Source organism: Lycorma delicatula, chromosome 7 (assembly GCF_047948215.1).
Source record: "Lycorma delicatula isolate Av1 chromosome 7, ASM4794821v1, whole genome shotgun sequence".
Taxonomy (NCBI): domain Eukaryota; kingdom Metazoa; phylum Arthropoda; class Insecta; order Hemiptera; family Fulgoridae; genus Lycorma; species Lycorma delicatula.
The window spans coordinates 128,073,417-128,094,649 of record NC_134461.1 but is presented as its reverse complement, the minus strand read 5'-3'; the positions used below and the strand labels follow the sequence as shown (position 1 = coordinate 128,094,649).

General features: G+C 31.2%; 1 protein-coding gene across 1 annotated transcript in view; it reads left to right on the top strand.

Moving 5' to 3' along the window:
• Ctr9 (RNA polymerase-associated protein Ctr9) overlaps window positions 1-21,233 on the top strand; it is a 111,837-nt gene that overhangs the window by 22,648 nt on the left and 67,956 nt on the right. The window contains exons 7-8 of the mRNA XM_075372126.1: window positions 2,653-2,772; window positions 12,855-12,986. Of these exons, the coding sequence (XP_075228241.1) occupies window positions 2,653-2,772; window positions 12,855-12,986 (252 nt within the window). The remainder of the gene's footprint in view (window positions 1-2,652; window positions 2,773-12,854; window positions 12,987-21,233) is intronic.

The window sequence follows — 21,233 nt, the reverse complement described above, 5'->3', positions numbered from 1 at the left end:
AGAAAACTTCAATATGCATTATTTTTTAAAAATTACTTTGCTTAAGTGCTGTCCATTTTTCGTACACATTCAGTAAGTTGATTCTGAAAATTTTTCATAGTGTGGCACAATGTGTTCTCCAGGATGTTGGTGATTTGCTCTTCAACCTGTGTTTTGAGCTGGGCAAAGTTTCTTAGTGGGAAGGGTAAAGGGAAAAAGAGAAGGGTTAAATTTTGTGAAGTTCAGTAATGTTAATTTTTTTAAATGTTTTATGAATCTTTCAATTGCATTCATTTAATCTACTTATATACACAAATCTAGCAGTAGCAGCTTTGAATCTGCTAGTTTGGAATTTTTCCAAATGCTTCTTTCTTCATCTATTTGCCGCAATTACTCTTCATTCGTCACTTTATCCACCCATCTGATTTTTTCCCATCTTTCCTTGTTCCCATCCTTTTCCTGAAACCAAATTGGTCTTCATCTAACATTTCTTTCACCCTCCTCTCAATTCTTCTGTTCAGAATTCTAGTTAAGATTTTTGATGCATGACTAGTAAAGCTAATTGTTCTGAATTCTTCACATGTATCTGCTCCTGCTTTCTTTGGTATCATGAAAATAACACTCTTTTTGAAGTCTGATGGAACTTCCCCTTTTTTGTAAATATTACACACCAGTTTGTATAATCTATCTATTGCTTCCTCACCTGCACTGCACAGTAATTCTGCAGGTATCCTGTCTATCGCAGGAACCTTTCTGCCATTTAAATCTTTTAATGCTCTCTTAAATTCAGATCTCAGTATTGTTTCTCCCATTTCATCCTCCTCAACTTTCTCTTCTTCCTCTATAACACCATTTTCTAATTCATTACCTCTGTATAACTCTTCAATATATTCCACCCATCTATCGACTTTACCTTTCGTATTATATATTGGTGTACCATCTTTGTTTAACACATTATTAGATTTTAATTTATGTACCCCAAAATTTTCCTTAACTTTCCTATATGCTTCGTCTATTTTACCAATGTTCATTTCTCTTTCCACTTCTGAACACTTTTCTTTAATCCACTCTTCTTTCGCCAGTTTGCACTTCCTGTTTATAGCATTTCTTAATTGCCGATAGTTCCTTTTACTTTCTTCATCACTAGCATTCTTATATTTTCTATGTTCATCCATCAGCTGCAATATATCGTCTGAAACCCAAGGTTTTCTACCAGTTCTCTTTCTTCCGCCTAAGTTCGCTTCTGCTGATCTAAGAATTTCCTTTTTAACATTCTCCCATTCTTCTTCTACATTTTCTTTTTTACTCAGACCTCTTGCGATGTCCTCCTCAAAAATTTTCTTTACCTCCTCTTCCTCAAGCTTCTCTAAATTCCACCGATTCATCTGACACCTTTTCTTCGGTTTTTAAACCCCAATTTACATTTCATTATCACCAAATTATGGTCGCTATCAATGTCTGCTCCAGGGTAAGTTTTGCAGTCAACGAGTTGATTTCTAAATCTTTGCTTAACCATGATATAATCTATCTGATACCTTGCAGTATCACCTGGCTTTTTCCGTGTGTATATTCTTCTGTTATGATTTTTAAACTGGGTGTTGGTAATTACTAAATTATATTTCATGCAAAACTCAATGAGTCAGTCCCCTCTTTTATTCCTTTTGTCCTGCCCGTATTTACCCACAATATTTCCTTCCTTGCCTTTTCCAATGTTTGCATTCCAATATCAAACTATTATTAAATTTTCATCCTCTTTTATGTGTTTAATTGCTATTTCAGTTTCTTCATATACACACTCTACCTCATCATGATCATGGGCACTTGTTTAAATGTCCAATATTATTATTAAATTAATAATAATAAACATTATCACCTTGTGTTACAGTGCGAAAGTGTACTGCTGAGTTAATTTTCTGCTATAACTCGATTGTTTGTCAACGGAATTCTACAAATGAGGTGTCATTTTGTTCAAAATAAAATGTTTAATAAATTTTGTTATAAGTAGAAATTTGATCAAACAAATAATTACAAAGATATTAAGGATTAAAAAATTAAGATGGCTACCATTCTGAAATTTTTGAAAGTGACATTTTCAAAATTTTTTATTTTGCTGAACAAGACAGTCTTTGGTTTTGACAGATTTAATTAAAATAGGTTTACGTGTTCCTAAGGAAACATTTTTTTATTGAAAATCACAAAATGGTGTCCACAAGGAAACCAAAATAGGACTTATGTCGATATGAAATTTTTGCTCATTTTAGTGTCCTCAATCAGTTCCTGAAGTTCAGCAAATGCATCCTGGAACACGTGTGTGTGTGTGTGCGCGCGCAAGAAAAAACATTTCTATTTTCTGAAATAACTCGATTAAATTTTTGAGCATTCACATTTCTTGAACTGCTTAAATTTATTATGTTGTAAAAATGAAGTTTAATTTTCTTTATGAAGTGACAATATCATAGAATATCAATTATATGTAAAAGCAACTTAATTTGATAGCATCAGTTCATTATTTTATGGATTCAATTTATGTTCATTAATTTAAAATTTATTTTATTGTTCATTTTAAATACTTGTGATTTTGTTATAGAATTGTGAGTTTTTCCTATGGATATGTAAATTACCTTCTGTTTAAAAGAAAACTAGCTCTATTACATTCATTATTATTATTTTCAGGGAGATTATGATCAAGCTTTTCAGTACTACTACCAAGCTACACAGTTTGCACCACCTATGTTTGTTTTACCTCATTTTGGGCTTGGGCAGATGTATATTTACAGAGGAGATTCAGAAAATGTACGTACACTATACATATTTTTACTATTAAATAGAATATGTGTAATGGCGTAATCTTAAGAATTACTAAAATGGTCTTAAAAATTTTCTTTACTATGTTAAAGCATGTTTCTTCTGTGATGGCTCCCATTTAAGAAATACATCATTATAACTACGTCCTTTAAATCTACCTTTAATATTACAAGTAATTAATAACTAAAACATACAATCTCAATGAAAGAAAGATGTTAGTTTTATATTCACCAAATAATGGATTAGTGTGCAACCTTATAAGAATGAGCAAACTTAGATTTTGAATTGATCCAAAGATCAAAAAATGACACATATTTAATAGAAATAAAGCATTATTTTATGTTAAACTATAATGTAATATATTTTTACAATTGGATTCACAATTTTCCTGTAATAAATCATACTTAATATTTGTCCTTCATGTAACATGTGAAATTATCATCACACTTATTCATTCATGTGCTATATGACTATTGAAAAGAGCAAAATAAATAAAAAATTTATAAACTGATTAACATTTGTTACATTCATGAAAATGTATGTATTTTAAGTACCAAAATTGTAATGATTTTAGGTAACCTGACTGAATCATAAGTTGCTCCCAAAAATAAATTCTCAATGTCAGGATCAAAACCTACATAAAAACTCCATCATAAGAAAAATATACTTCTCATGCCAAGCTTCCTATGGAAGTTGAGAAACGTAATAAATAGTTGTTTGCTAAGGAAGCATCTACATAGATTGTTCTGTGAAAATCCAGGACTTCAAGATACTGTTTTTAAAACTCAAATTAAGGGCGATTCAGGGAAAACGGGAAGTTTTGAAAATTAAATAATCTTATGACAAAATTATATTAAATAAATTCATTTATAATGTTTAAACAGTAAAAAAGATGCAGTTTATGAATACGTATACAAAATTTATTTTTTGAAGATCACACTGTGCAGGTGAACTTGTCTCTGTGTAGACATTCTTTTTTTTTTCTTTTATTTTAACCTCTGGGTCCACTGTAGGGTATTGCTTCAGAGGATGAGATGATTGATTTGTAGTGCATGTGAGAATGCCATGCTTGACCAGGATTTGAACCCGGGACCTCCGGATGAAAGGCTGAGATGCCACCACTTGTGCCACACAGAGCCGGCTCATAGACATTCCGGCAGTCTTGTCGTAAAATTCTCCATGGTTTAACACAGCATTTCAACAGGAATTTCAGCAATTCCTGTTTGGATCATGGCTTTTAATTCTTCTATCATAGCAGGTCAAAGACTATACACTTTGCTTTTAAGATGATTCCACAAGAAAAAATTGCACACCAACAAATCAGGAGACCTGGGAGGTGTGGAATGTCACCATTTCTCAAAATTATACGGTTGCCAAACTATTAGCCTGCTGCAGCCATCAATATTAATGATGTTGATGTTGGTAAAATAGCATTGTCAGTAATTTGTGAAAGTAGCTGTGGTTTTTGTACAACAAAAGTTTTCAGCATAGCAACATATCAATCTTATGTGACTGTAGTATGAGGCCATCTTTGTTTTTTTTAAAAAAAGGGCCTACTATGTCATATGATGACACAGTACATCACTCTGTTACCATGTTGCTGTGTAATGGGGCTGGTAGAGCTGTCTGGATTCTCTTGTGTCCAAAAACAAAAATGTTGGTTATATGGAAGTGAAACTTGGACAATCGGAATATCTGAGAAGAAAAGATTAGAAGCTTTTGAAATGTGGTGCTATAGGAGAATGTTAAAAATCAGGTGGTTGGATAAAGTGACAATTGAAGAGGTATTGCGGCGGCAAATAGATGAAGAAAGGAACATTTGGAAAAATATAGTTAAAAGAAGAGACAGACTTATAGGCCACATACTAAGGCATCCTGGAATAGTCGCTTTAATATTGGAAGGACAGGTAGAAGGAAAAAATTGTGTAGGCAGGCCACGTTTGGAATATGTAAAACAAATTGTTAGGGATGTAGGATGTAGAGGGTATACTGAAATGAAACTACTAGCACTAGATAGGGAATCTTGGAGAGCTGCATCAAACCAGTCAAATGACTGAAGACAAGAAAAAAAAAAAATTAACAAATCATGATGTAGTTTGGTTTCAGTTCCTGGGCAATCTACAACTTGTGGTAAAGTAAGCACTGCATCAGTATTCTTTGAACACTTGAACTTTGCAACTACAATGATACTACATAACGATAATGGGCTTTTTCTAACAGCAGCTTGAACAGTCTCAATATTGTCCAGCATATGAATAGTGCACACACTCCCTGGAAGTTTCTTTTTCATTGTTAAATACGTTTATGTCTCCTCAAAATTATATATCCTTGTGTTGCATGAGCTGATGATACACGATTGTGCCACCCTAAATTAAACTGACAGCAAAATTCTTTAAGTGCAGCTTTTTCACTGTCGTTTTTATAAAAAGCTTTAATGGTAAAAGCACATTGTTGACCATTCCAAGAATCCATAATTACTAAATGAAGGATGATATATATTGAATAATATGCCACCTTGGTTCAATACCTCAGTTAGGTTTAATTATTCTAAATATTTTATTCACTAGTTCGTTCAAATAAATAAAAGTCTTTATTTTGTTTAATATAAATTATTTTTATTATAATCTTTAAAATTGTAATTCAAATATATAATATTGTGTTAGTTAATTATACATTCTTAATAAACATCTTGAGTCTTTGAAGGATGGAACAAGACTGACTAGCAATAAAGCATTAACCAAATTCATTTAATAAGAATAACAAAAAAGTGAGAATTTATAAATAGTAAAAGAAAGAGTGAAAATTTATAAAGAGTAAGAAAAAAGTGAAATTTTATTTTTACAAATAAAAAAGGAGGGAATGAAACTGCGTTTTAACATAACTGCTCACTGAAAATCTATAATTTTTTTTTTTGTAACATTGTAATAAACAATAAGATGAATCATATGATTTTTGCAATTACAATAAGTTACATACATGATACAATCCATGATGTTGCATTTCAACAGAATAACAAACAAGTTTAATTATGAATAAATGAACAATAATATAATAAATTGTTAATATTTATGTTTAGTTGAAATGGTATTTGCATTCATTTGTGATATAATTAGTACTCATATAAATGTATAATAAATTAATTAAAAAGCCCATAATAGTATTTGAATAATAATAATCAGCATATGGCTTAAATAAATAGTAATACAATTGAATATTTTAACCTATAATATTTTGAAATTACATTTACATTAATCTTAAACAGTAAATAAATCTAGGGAAACCTAATCCTGAAGATCAATGAATTATTACTGGTGTCTTGTTGCACCTAATAAATAAATCAATACATAATCATATAATGTATAATAAAGATGTGAAATCAAAATTAAATTAATACAGATATGTAAATTAGGTTATAAATATTAATGCAATATTTATGAGCATGTAAACCAGTCATATTGTAAGAATATAATTCAAATGAAATTACAAGAACAATAGTATGAAAATAATTAAATCAATAAAAAATATTATTTAAATCAATCATTTGAGATTGGTAATAGGCATAATTTATGCACAGGTCTTCTTAATGGACCATTAACTGTATGTAAATCAGCAATCCTTACTAGGTTGTCAGATTCTGGATAAACCTGGGTGAAAATTCCACGTTTTCAATGCACGGGTAAAGAATTTTCATAGGTAACTAACACTAAATCTCCAACACAAAGATTACAGGATGAAAAACGGCATTTATTGCGTTGCTGTAAATAATGTAAATAGTCCTTAAACCATCATCTCCAGATAGATTGTATAAATTTTCAGAGTATTTACCAATGTCCTAAGCGATTAATTTTAATTTCTTGGTAATTGGGTTCAGGCAAGGAAGTGGTGAGTTAACATCCTATAGAAAGTTTCCTGGAGATAGAGGTTCTGGATCTCTATGATCTGTTGAAATAGCAAAGATAGGACAAAAATTGAGACTTCAATTTGTGTTAAAACTGCCTATAATTCCTCAAAATTAAGGATCGTTTGTCTAATTACAAACTAAAATGATTTGATTTGTGATTTAAGTTCGCTATGATGGGAAATAGTTTGATTGTGCATGTGTTGCAATTGTAGAATAAAAAAGTTAAGAATATGATTTAATTCCTTTGTAGTTAGGGAACCAGTGATTCGTTCCATTTTAATTAATTTAGCATTATGAAAAAATCGAAAACAGAAACTAAATGTACAAATTATATGTGTAGTGAAGAAAATCGGTTTTTGTAATCGAACACAACAGTAGTAGTAGTCGAACACAAAAGTAGTAGAATCGAACACAACACAAATGATGTTACTATATTTTCCCTTTTTCTATTAAACATTCAGAATTCATATTATAGTTATTAAAAATAATATTATTATCTTTTGGCCAGTGGAAATAAGATTGTGAAAGCTATTGAGGACCATGCCACTAGTGACATGTTGAGTAATTTACTTGGTGTACAACTTCTAGACAATATGTCTGCTGGATTATCAGAGGATTTAACATAATGCCATTTGCATTTGAAGTATTTTTCTGAATCTCAGAAATTCTATTGATGACAAATACTTTCCAATTAGATGGTTGTCTATGAATCCAATGTAGTGCTATTATAAAATCATCTCATCAAAATGTATGTTTAAGGCAGTAACTACCTTTAATAATAAATGACTAATTAGTAAACAACCACAAAGTTCAAGTCTTGGTAGTGTAATTTGTTTTAACGGTGCTAATTTTGATTTAAATAAAGTAAATTAGAAGAGGTTGTATGGTTGGCATATTCAATTCGTATGTGAATGCAACAGCCATAGCCTTTTATAGTAACATCGGAGTATCCATGTATTTGAATAGAATTAATTCTACTATCAAGGTTGAGTTTGATGGAACGATTTATTTTAATTGATTCAATCAAATGCAACTGGTTGTATAAATCGAGCCATTGTATTAGTAATGTGTTGGGTAATATTTCGTCCCAATTAATTTTAAGTTGCCTTAAAAATTGTATAAAATGTTTGTGTGAGAAAGCAATAGGACCAGTAAGTTGTAAAGAATCAAACACAACTTGCTATAATGGACAGAATATTTCTTTTAATGTGTTTTTTAGAATCATTAGAATGAATAATGGGAAAAGTAACGTGTCTGAAGAATTATTCCAAAGAACTCCTAAAGTACATAAATTCTGTTCTTGATTTGAAGAAATGGAAGAATTGTGTTTAGAAGAAGAAATGGTACTATTACTTAAAAATCATTTATCTAGTGGAAAATTATATTGTTGTAATAATTTAAAAATATAAATTTTCAATTGAATAACTTCATTTAAGTTTTCTAAATTTGTTTTGAGATCATCAACATAAAAATCGTTTTGAATGGTCTTAGAGGCTTGTGGAGAATCATTCTCATTTTCATTAGCTATTTGAATTAGACATCTAGTAGCTAAAAATAGTAGCTAAACGAGCCTTCAGTAAGAAATATAATTTGTTTACATCAAAAATTAATTTAAATGTCAGGAAAAGATTTCTGAAAGTGTATGTTTGGAGTGTCGCTTTATATGGAAGTGAAACTTGGACAATCGGAGTATCTGAGAAGAAAAGATTAGAAGCTTTTGAAATGCGGTGCTATAGGAGAATGTTAAAAATCAGATGGGTGGATAAAGTGACAAATGAAGAGGTATTGCGGCAAATAGATGAAGGAAGAAGCGTTTGGAAAAATATAGTTAAAAGAAGAGACAGACTTATAGGCCACATACTAAGGCATCCTGGAATAGTCGCTTTAATATTGGAAGGACAGGTAGAAGGGAAAAATTGTGTAGGCAGGCCACATTTGGAATATGTAAAGCAAATTGTTAGGGATGTAGGATGTAGAGAGTATACTGAAATGAAACGACTAGCAATAGATAGGGAATCTTGGAGAGCTGCATCAAACCAGTCAATTGACTGAAGACAAAAAAAAAAAAAAATAGCTAAATATAATGCTAAATATAAAGTGGTTCCATATGTTATGGTTCCTAACGAAGTGTTTTATTTCTTGATCTGGAGAATCGCACCAAAGAATTCATTGTAAATTGAAATCCCTAAGTTTAACTTATTAATACCTGACAACACATTTTAGCTGTGTCAGATGTAATGACATAATTATGGATTCTGAATCTAAGCAATATGGAAAATAGATCTTGGACTACAAGTCCGACTAATATTTTTTTTTGTCTTCAGTCATTTGACTGGTTTGATGCAGCTCTCCAAGATTCCCTATCTAGTGCTAGTCGTTTCATTTCAGTATACCCTCTACATCCTACATCCCTAACAATTTGTTTTACATATTCCAAACGTTGCCTGCCTGCACAATTTTTTCCTTCTACCTGACCCTCTAATATTAAAGCAACTATTCCAGGATGCCTGGAAATAATATAATATGTGGCCTGTAAGTCTGTCTCTTCTTTTAACCATATTTTTCCAAATGCTTCTTTCTTCATCGATTTGCCGCAACACCTCTTCATTTGACTAATATTTAAAATATCATTAAGGGATAGATCATTAGTGGTTTCAGCTGAACTGTAAAAGACAACTTGAATTTTATTAGTTAGACTAAAAGGCTTGAATACTGAATGGTGGGGTAAATAGCACAGATTTCATTTGTTAATTAACAGATCGGGATTGAGTAATGACATGTGACCTAATTCTAAATATTCCTGAATGAAAGCAAAGAAGTCCTTTTTAAGGTTGGCATTACTGATGCCAACTGTTTTCTTTCTAAAGATAATCTATTTTAGCATTAACAAAAGAACCACCTAGTTGAATGTTTGTTTATCTTGGCGTGTTAACAACGCAACAAATTTGCCTTGATTATTTCGAGTAGTGTCTGATTGAAAATGTTATACACATTAGAGGTTTCATTAACTGAAGCTTCAGTATTAATTTCTTCAATTTTCCAGAAATTCTCAAGTACAGTAGAGAGATTTTTATGTGTGTTATGAACAAGAAAAGATGTGACAGTTTTATTGCCCTTAATGTTATTAGGACCACTAAGTATATATCCTAATTTCGTTTCCTGAATAATAGGATAGCTGGAATTTTTAATAAATTTCTCGGGCAAGACTCAAATAGAATTTAGCTCCAATCAGTATGTCAGTGTTATTTACTGTGTTGAACTTGGGATCTGCTTGAAAATATATTTCAAGGAAGATTAAGATTAAAAATGTCAAATGTGGTTGATGAAAGGCCGTCTGATATATCAGATAAAACAGCACATTGCACTTTGAATGAAAAGTTCTTATATCGAGAGTGTAATATAAGTCTAACACTGTATTTAGGTTGTGATTATGAGTTATGTATGCCTGAAATGAGATCATTTTTAATAAGTTTAACTTCAAATTTTCAGGCAAATATATATGTGCAAAATTTGCCTGGCTACCAGAATCTAATAAGATTCTACATGAATGGTGATTACCTTGTACAGGTGATTACCATATAAAACGCAACCCATCAATCACTCGTCCATGAAATTTCAAAAATCAAGCTTACTCCCCTACTCGTTACTGAAATGGACTCTTCCAACATCTGAACATCACGGCGATGCAGTAGAACACTACCGATAGTAATAACAATGCAATCATAACGTTCAGTGTATTGCTAGAGACAAGATGGTGTTTTCGCTAGATGAACGTGTTTTCATTGTTGAGTCATACTTCAGTACGAAATCAGTGATTGCAGTGCAAGATTTGTTTTGTCATAAGTACCCAGATAAACCAGCTCCTAACAAAACATCAGTATTACGGTTAGTTGCAAAATTTAGAGAGACTGATACTGTTAATAACAAGGAACACAAAAGATCTGCGTCAGTGTTGAATACAGATACAGTCACTGAAATCAAAGACCGATTAAATAAATCGAAAGACCAAATAAATCGATCAGACGTTTGTCTGCTGAAATTAATTTGTCTAAATCAACTGATCATCGGACGAACAAACAATTACAATTACAACCTTATCGCATTCAAATGGTTCATCAACTTCTTTTCAACAAAGAAAAACGGCTATAATATTGTCAACGGTTCCGTCGATTTCTGCGTGAGGGAATTAATGTTATGGATTCGTTATTTTTCACAGATGAAGCACGGTTTCATTTGGGCTACGTAAACAGCCAAAACAGTAGAATTTGGATTGTTGAAAATCCCCACGTTTATCACGAAAAACAATTACACCCGCAGAAGTTGGGCGTGTGGTGCGCGATATCGCAGAAGAAAATAATCGGTCTGATTCGAGTACATCATTAATGCAGAACGATATCAGGATATTTTATTTCAGTTCATCGCAGTTTTGTAAGAGGAAGATAGATACTGCTGGCTACAACATGACGGTGCGACATCGCACTACGCAGGTTCAACTTCTGATTTCGTTGAGGAATTCTTTGGTAATCGTGTTATCGGTTGAGGCTTGTGGTCACCAAGATCTCCTGATTTGACTGTGGCAGATTTTTTTCTATGGGGTTAAAAAAAAGCCTACAGCAACAAACCACGAACACTTGAACAATTGAAAGTCAATATTGAACAAGTTGTATTAAATATCCAGCCACAAACTTTCAAAGAAGTTGCAAGAAACACTGTAAAAAGAATTTAAGCTTGTATTCAAGAAGATGGCGGCCATTTCCAACATTTACTCTAAATGTAAGGTAATGGATGGTAATAATAAAAATTACATTTACACATGCCTTTTTATTATTTCAATACCTTCCAATATAAGGTTCGGTTGCGTTTTATATGGGACACCTGTATATCATTGGTGTTACATATGGCTGTTGATAAAAGTTTATTTTCGTTTGACTGATTATTAAATGAACAATAAGTATTACGTTCAGGCTTATTGCAATCTAAATTAGAATAATAATTTTGTCCATATGAACGAGTATTATTTGTTTTAGTACAAATCATACATAAATTTTTTGAGTAACACTCATTAATGAATGGCCTTTATTTAAACAAAACAACAAATAATATGCCTTAAAAAAATCTACGTTAATGATAGACAAATTTTTAAATTCTGTATATTGTTGTAAATGATGGTTTGAATTACAAAATAAGCATTGTTTAGACTTAAATTTTGAATAAAAACTGATATTATTTCCTTTAAATTGGTTGTTATGATTCAAGGTAAAGTGTTTGTTAAAAGATTTAGTTGAATTGTTCTGATGCTGTTCTTTTGTTTCGTTTTCTGTTTTCATTTGCGTGTTTTAAGTGAATGCATTAATATTTTCTAGTTGTTTGGAATTAAGAAATTCGATAAATTCTTTAAAGGTGGGAAATCTTTCATTTGACAACTTTTCCTTTCATAATCTTGAGGTATTGTAGTCCAATTTTGATGTTAGAAATTGGATTATAATAAATTTATATGTGTTTACTGGAAGTTGCATTGGCTCAAGCGAATTTACATATGAGGAAATTTCATTAATAAATTCATATATATAACATTACTGTTTTAATTAATTATATATTCATAATAAACACATTTTGAGTCTTTGAAGGATGGAAGAAGACTGACTAACAGTAGAGCTTAGACAAATTCATGTAATAAGAGTAACAAAAAAAGTGAGAATTTAAATAGTGAAAATTTTTATTTTTACAAATAAAAAAGGAGGAAATGAAACTTAGTCTTAACAGTTGAGAGCTGATTTCTACAAGTTATTCAGTGCTGATACTCGCCCAGGGCTAATAATACAAATATCAAAATTTCTCATTTCTCTGAATCGGTTTATATCATATGTTGGTATGAATAACTACAGCTTATTTAAGAAACAGCTGTAATTACATCAGTACTTGTTCATTAATGTAATAGAATTTATTTTGTTCATTATTGGGAAATACCTAACCCTTAAATAAAAAATATTACTTTCATTGTTTTATAATCACACTATGTGAACAAGTAACTACAGTCCATTTTAACACTAAGGAAACTTGTATTTATTTTAATAACAGTATTTTTTTTAGAATATTTTATATCTATTAGTTCATTTATGTAATCGTTAGTGTATCTTTCAAGTAATGGTTATTTATTTTATTTTTTCAGGCAGCTCAGTGTTTTGAAAAGGTTTTAAAAGCTCAACCTGGTAATTATGAAACTATGAAAATCTTGGGTTCACTTTATGCTAGTTCTTCTAGTCAATCAAAACGTGATATTGCTAAGAGTCATTTAAGAAAGGTAAATTAATTTTAAATTTATATAATTAAAAGTTAATTAGTAAAATGATATAATACCTAGGTTGCCTGAAACGTTTTGAGCCTAACATAGAAAGACATATTTTTTCGGTCGAATGTAGTTTTATTTTTCAACGAAGTCTCCTTTCAAGTGAATACACTTTTTCCAGCGATGCTCTAACCTCTTTAACCCTTCCAAATAGTAGCTGGCATCTTTCTTGCAAAATAGGCATTTACATATGCGATAACCTCCTCGTCCGATGAAAATCTCTTTCCTCCAAGTGAAACTTTAAGGTTAGGAAACGAGAAAAAGTCGCTTGGGGCCAGATCTGGTGAATATGGTGAGCGGTCAACTAATTCAAAGTGCAATTCATGAATTTTAGCCATGGCGACTGTCGAAATGTGATCAGGCACATTGCCCTGATGGAAAAGCACTTTCTTCTTCTTCAAATGTGGTCTTTTTTTGCAATTTCTGTTTTTAGATTGTCAAGTAATGATGCTTGACAATCATTACTTGTCAAGAGTACTGTCCTGTTATTGGTTTACATTTTTGAAGATAATTGATAAACTGATAAATGATAATTGATATACTGTTACTATCCCAAAAAACAGTCACCATCACCTTCCCGCCCGATAGAACTGTCTTCACCTTTTTCAGAGCAGATTCACCCTTTGCAGTCCACTGTGTTGACTGTTGTTTCATCTCAGTAGTATAGTGGTGGATCCATGTTTCATCTACAGTTATGAATCGACGCAAAAGATCTGTCTCGTTTTGCTTAAACTGCTCCAGTAAGGCCTTGAAAATGTCATTCGAATGCGTTTTTGATCCAAAGTGAGAAAATGCAGCACCCAATGCGCGAGTAGCTTACACATATCCAATTCTTCAGTTAATATATGACAAACACGTTCTTTTGATGCGCCCATAGACTCTGCTATCTCTCTAACCTTAATTCTTCGGTTGTCCAGTACCAATTGATGAACTTTTTCGATGATATCGTTGGTGGTTGCAGTTATTGGCCGTCCATAATGCTCATCAACCAAGCTGGTATGATTATGTTTAAATTTAGCTGCCCATCTCTTCACGGTGGCAAATGATGGACAGAGCCCCCGTAAACAGTGTCCAACACGGTTTTAATATGCGTAGGCGTATTGAATTTTAAATGTAAATAATTAATGTTGGCAAGATATTCAATTTTTTACATTTTCACAAAAATACTCAATAATAAAATACTCAAAAATACATTCCTTAACTTTTGTTGACGAGTGCTGCGATATTCATGTTGAGGCTCAAAGCTTTTCAGACAACCCTTACAATTAAAGAAAATTGTAGTATATACTTTTTATTTTATTACATTTTTTATTATTATTACTTTTTATTGTATACACTGTGTATTTAGTTGGGTTGTTACAAATAAATTTTTGACTTTGAATATATTGTCTGTCAAATAGTCTATACTTGTTGACCAATTGAATTTACTTTTCAGTATATAAAAATCAATCTACGTGTTTGTAATAATATGATTTATTTTCAAATTCTCTTTTATCTGTAGATCTTTAATTATTGATTGTAATTTCCTATATATAAGTGTTTGATTTTTAGGTTTTTTTTTTTTAGAGCTTTTCTAATCTTTTTTACTGTAAGATGGTTGAAGTTTTATTATGTTATCTTTTTTTACTAATATGACTGATTAAAAAAAAGCTGACAACACAATTGTAGGACTTCATACAAAGTGGGTTAAAGTCTTATAGCTGTTGTTTCTGATGCACGGCTTACACACAACAACTTAGTTTAAAATATCTTTTTATTTATTTAAATATAATATTTTTTTGTTTATTTAATTCATTGATTCTAACTAAAGTATGTGTACATGCTGTACTCAATTCATGTGGTTGTAGCAGTACTAGCGGCGATGGTCAGTTCTTATATAGAAGAAATTTCGCTTATGCAGTGAGCAGACTAGTTAGCTGCAAGGCTTAACGCACCAGGTACTGAATCAGCCAGGCAATCAAGTTCCAAGACCCAGCTGGACTGAGTTAATTTTTTACACTTCAAATATTATTCAATTGTTTAATTCTACCACTCGCCTGTGACATCATAATATATCAGTAGTTTACAGCATTTTTTGGGGTGAGGTATGATTTTGCAAAAAAAATCTGTAAATATTATTATTTTTTAATTGTTAACAAATATGCCTAAGAAAAATGTGATCTTAATTAGGTGAAATCTCAAAATACTGAGGGTGACCTTGTTCTACAGCCTCACCCTCTTCATTTTTTAAGTTGAAAATCTAATTACATCAATGCCTCATATATACAAATTATCTGACTGAGTTTGGTCAAAATTGATCCAGTAATTTTTTAGATATTTAGTGATTTAGAGGCTACACCGAACACACGCGCATGCGCGAACATATGAACTTTAACATCCAGAAAATTTCCACCCAATTTTTCGGATTTCTTAGGTGCCAAAATGTCGAAGATCCAGTGAAAACCACTCATGCCCAAATTGGGCCAATTACAATAGTTTCCCTTTAGAGCTCTGGCGCTATCTAGACGGGAAAATAAGAGCGTTTGAAGTTGTAGTTTTCTTTTGTTTTATAATTAATTAAAAACTATCTTTGTTGATAAGCAAGATGTAAGCTGCATTTTTTTTCAAGTAATTAATTATTAATTAATTACTTTACTGATTAATTGTAAATAAAAGGATGTTATTCACAACATTATTTTTTGTTTGCTATCATTTTTATAAGCAAACCGTAGCAGTTAATTGTTTATGAGTGTGTGTGTTTATCTACAAACTAATAACATAAAAAATTGTTAGATTCACATTTAGGCTTAATGTCTTTGAATGCAGTTATCCCTATTGACAGCTCTTATAACAAAAACTAAAATTGTACATAAGAAAGCATTTAAAACCATTTACAAAAACATTTTTTCCTGGTTTCTGGTACACTTTTCATCAGGGGATGGAATTTTTTTCTACTTATGATTTAATCATTCTCATCTTCTTCATTAAAATTTTTATAAAGCATGTTTGAGATTGTAATACTAAAAAATAGAATAAAATGTTTGATTAATATTGAAATAGACTACATTTAAATTCATTAGTATAAAGGGTTGTTCAATAATTAAAGATACAGATTACTGTAAAAAAATTATTTTTTCAATGAACTAACACTACTTTTCAACATAATCCCCAGCTTCAATTAGGTACTACACGACATGAAAACCAGAGGGTTCCATCTGCAGTTTTAAAAATTTTACAGGAGAGCGATTTAAAATCCTCTAACTTTCCCTGGGATAGTGTATTATCAATACATTAAAGTAATCATTTTGGAAATTAGTATAATAAAAATATAAACCTTTTACTTTGAAAAAGTAAAAGGTTTTACCATTATAAACAATTTTTTATAATGGTATTAAACAAAAATTACACTCAGATAGAACCTTTTGTCTAAACATTAGTGAAAATGTTGGTTACAGAAGGTTGTTATGTAAACAAAATTTGGTTGTAATAACCGACATCAATTGATGGCATCCATTTTACCATTGATTTTCCATTTTGCACTTTTGCTAATGGCATTTTTTAATTTTTTTTAACAACTAGCGCTGAACTGGTTAACGAATTTGTGAACTGGAGTTAGGCGGTGTCGCCAATGGTTAAAGTTTGACTTGAGGTTTTTTCATCTGTTATCTTTCTGGTCATTGATTTTCTTAAATAAATCAACATTCTTCCAGCCTTCTGCTCTCTGACTCACTTTAAAGCCGATTGATAAGAGATTGTCACTTGATATTTTCAGCTGACAACTTGGGTGTGCAGACAATCTCTGTAGTTCAAATATTTTGATGGAGTTTGAAAATCATAAAAATCTGTAGACTGCAATTCAATTACTGTGTAGGGAGATTTTCTATTTAAACCACAACTCACTCGGGGCAAAGATACTGGCGACCAAACTTCAGACAGCTTTAAGCCCTTTTCAGTATTAGAATGAATGTTATCAACTTCTGGAATTTAGGAATGTTCTGCCATTGAAAACTTCATAGTTACAGTTTTAATATGGCTGTTATGTGACAAAGATGTTAAGCCGTAAGAAAAAATATGATGTGGACACCATGCCTATTAAATTTCATGTACACATTTTTTTTAAATGAAAAGAAAAAGTCTAAAATCCAGATTTTTGGACTAGCCAAAATGGATATTTCCGTTGATATCTGAAAACCAAAATTTTCCATGATCACAATGCTTCCTTTAATTCAGGGCTTCTTAAACTGTGGGTCGCGACCCCCAGGGGGGTCGCGAGACTACTGAAAGGGGGTCGCAAAGATCTGATACTTTTCAATCATTATAAATAAAATTTTAAAATTAGTATACACACTACGTACAAATATAAATACAAATAAAAATCATACAAAATACTATTGTAGTTTTATTATAACTATTTTTTGAAAAAAGTGGCAATGCAAAACTGTTATGTAGGGCCTATAAATGAAAATATAGAAGTAGCATTTAAAATAATAAATACAACGCGCTCCTCGATTTTCAACTGAACGTTCGACATTGATGTCTGGCCGCCGGCGTCAGTGTTTGCAAGATAACTTAGTGATTATAAGTACCCAAACGCCGCGTCGCCTTACAGCTTACACATACAATACGGAAGCATAATCAAGCTAGGCTAGGCGAATCGGCATATTATTTTTATAAAAGAATAATAAAAAAAATTAAATGAAAGCTTCTTTTTCGGCGTCTTTGTGATACGGTGCCTTTGTGCGCTGCACACTTTCAACACGCCATGCGTCGGGGTTGATCTGATCGTAATTTGTTGTCATTGCACTGGTAAAGATTCGAGTGTAGTTATTTTTCTGTTTGTACTTCAGTTTGGACTCAGCTTTGTCTTCGTAGTGACATGTGTGTATTTACTGTGTAATTTTCAGTTGGTGTTTTTAATTATTACGTTAAAGTTCAACTACATTTTGTTTAATTATTTATTATTATTTAACCATCATGGATAAATGGCTAATTAAAATTCCAACTAATAAGTCTGCCACGCCGTCACAACCAAGTTGCAGTGCTTCAAATCCGACTTCTAGCAAAACAAAAAAAAGAAAATATGACGAATCATATTTGCAGTATGGCTTCACATGCTCTTCTCACAACAATGAAGAACAACCAGTGTGCTTAATTTGCAAAGAAGTTTTGGCTGCAGAAAGCATGAAACCGTCAAAACTGCAACGACATTTGAATACTAAACATGCAACGTTATCAAAAAAGCCAATAGAATATTTTGAGCGTCTTTTGCAAACATCAAATAAAGAAAAGAACACTTTGGAGAAGTATGTTACTTTGAATGATAAATATCTATTGGCATCGTATGAAGTTTCGTATTTGATAGCAAAAACGAAAAAGCCTTTTACTATTGGAGAGCAACTTTTACTACCTGCAGCTATAAGAATGTCTGAAATTGTTCATGGAAAACAGTATGCTGCTGAAATTAGTAAAATTCCATTATCAAATGACACTGTGTCCAAAAGAATTTCAGACATTAGCAATGATCAATTTCAACAGCTTCTTATGAGGCTTAAAGACAGCTCAAAGTTTGCAATACAACTGGATGAGTCGACAGACATTTCAAAAATGGCACAGTTGTTACTTTTTGTAAGATATATTTATGAGGGAAGCATTCATGAAGATATACTGTTTTGTCGTCCTCTGGAAGGTCATACTCGTGGAAAAGATATATATAAAAAATTAAATGAGTTTTTTGAAAAAGAAGGATTAAATTGGAAAAATTGTGTTGATGTGTGCACGGACGGTGCTGCAGCAATGACCGGACAAGATCTTGGTTTTACAGCATTTGTTAAAGCTGGAAATGATCATATTACATTTACACATTGTATGATTCACCGAGAGGCACTTGTTGTTAAAAAAATTGCACCAGAATTAAACACTGTGTTTTTTGATGCAGTCAAAATCATTAACTTTATTAAAAGTCGAGCACTTAATAGTCGATTGTTTAAAAATTTGTGCATTGATATGGATTCGGATTATACAAGTTTATTGTTACATGCTGAAGTTAGGTGGCTATCAAAAGGTCGAAGTTTGAAACGATTATTAACTTTAAAAGATGAAGTTCTTATATTTCTAACAGAGCAAAATTCTAATTTGGCCGATTATTTTCAAGATAATTTATGGCTTCTCAAGCTATGCTATTAGGCAGATATTTTTGATAAAATCAATGATATGAATTTATCAATGCAGGGAGTCTGCGTTAATATGTTTATGTTAAAAAATAAACTTGAGGCCTTTGTTAAAAAAATTCTTATATGGAAGAACAGAGTGGAAAGTGGATCGCTCGAAATGTTTCCATTTACTGACGAGTATATAATTAGTAACAATATTTCAAAAAAAGATACTCCTATAACAAAAATTATAGTTAATCATTTGAAGGATATGGAAGTTTACATGCATAGGTATTTTCCCAATGATATCGATACACAACAATGGATTTGCAATCCATTTTCAATTGAAATGGAAGAAATTAATTTTTTAAACTTAAAAGCACAAGAAGAATTTGCCGAATTAACAAGTGATACTACCTTGCGACTTAGATTTTCTCAAGTGCCTGTGCATGAATTTTGGATAGAAATCAAATCAGAATATCCCCTACTATCGGAAATGGCAATGAACAAATTACTGCCATTTTGTACAACATATTTATGTGAATCAGCCTTTTCCACATTAACTTACATAAAATCAAAATACCGTTCAACTTTAATAAACGTTGAAAATTTATTACGATCTGCACTAACTCAAATTGAGCCTAGATTTAATTATTTGTGTAAAAATAAACAATCACATCCGTCACATTAATATTGTTTGATGTTAATAATATGTTTTTATTAAAAAAATTGTTACAAAAGTTTATTTTTTCTATTGAATATATAGATATAGTTTTATGTTTTCTTATAAAAAAATTGTTACAAAAGTTTATTTTTTCTATTGAATAAATATATATATAGTTTTATGTCATTCTATTTATTGTGTTTTATTACGACCGATATCCCGTCAACGTTTCCAATTATATATATGTGAAATGAATGGGTACGTATTCTTTAATCCTTATTTTATTTACATTGTAAAATAGTGCGATATTACATCTACATCTACGGTTAATATATATTTCATTATATGGAGGAGGGGGTCGTTTAAAATTTCCTAAGCTTGAAGGGGGTCGCTATATAAAAAAGTTTAAGAAGCCCTGCTTTAATTCATACAGGGAAGTAATAATAGAGTTCCTGATTTGAGGTACACAGCTGTTGCTCCATAAAATATAGTCCATAACTTCAGAGTGTGCTGAGCTTATGGTCGACAATATTTTGACAACTATGCTTGCAATGTCATTTTCTGAATATCCACATAAACCTTCACGCCAAATGGCACAAAATCTTTCTTATCTCTAGAACAATCTCCAGTCATGTTGTACGCATTATCTTTCTCTTGTAGAAAAAACAATTGACGTTAGCATGAGAAAGGGCAATTACGTTTTCTAAGTCAAAGTGAATAACCATTTCATTGCTCTTGCGATCCTTTTGTCTCTCTTCTCACATGAATTTTTTTTTTGACAAGTGATTTCCACACTTCAAAATAAGTTCATCATATGCTCTGATTTCCTTCTTAGCCATTCTATATTCTTCACATAAATCGCAGCAATCTGATGTAGGAACTAAGAAATCCAGATTATATTCATTATTAAAAACTGATCTATATAGTAAAGTTTTTACAGGTTCAAGATTGTTTTGTTTACACAATTATACTCATTCTTTGTTAACATTTAACTGTGGAGCAAGGTATTTTTTTTTATTTTTTTTTTTTTTTTTTTTGCTTTGGATCTACAGTAATGAGATTCAACTTTAGCAAAGGACTGTGTGTGTTGTCTTACAAAATTCTTTGTTGTAACAGATATTCTGTCTCTTGGCTTATCCCTTTCATCACTTTCAGGAATTCCACTTCTTTTGTCTTTGTTAAAGTGAACATTATAAATGGTTTTTTTGACTAACTAAAAGAATTTCTAAAAAAATGGCTTACAAACTGTAATTTTTTCTTCATTCAAATTAAAAAAATAGTAAAATGAAATTTTCTTTTTGGGGTTTCTTTATATTTTACTCTTAAGGATGTTGTCCAAGTCATATTTTTTTTAGAATAATGGTTTTTTTTTCATTTTCAGAAATTGTGTAAAAACTCATCATTAAACAT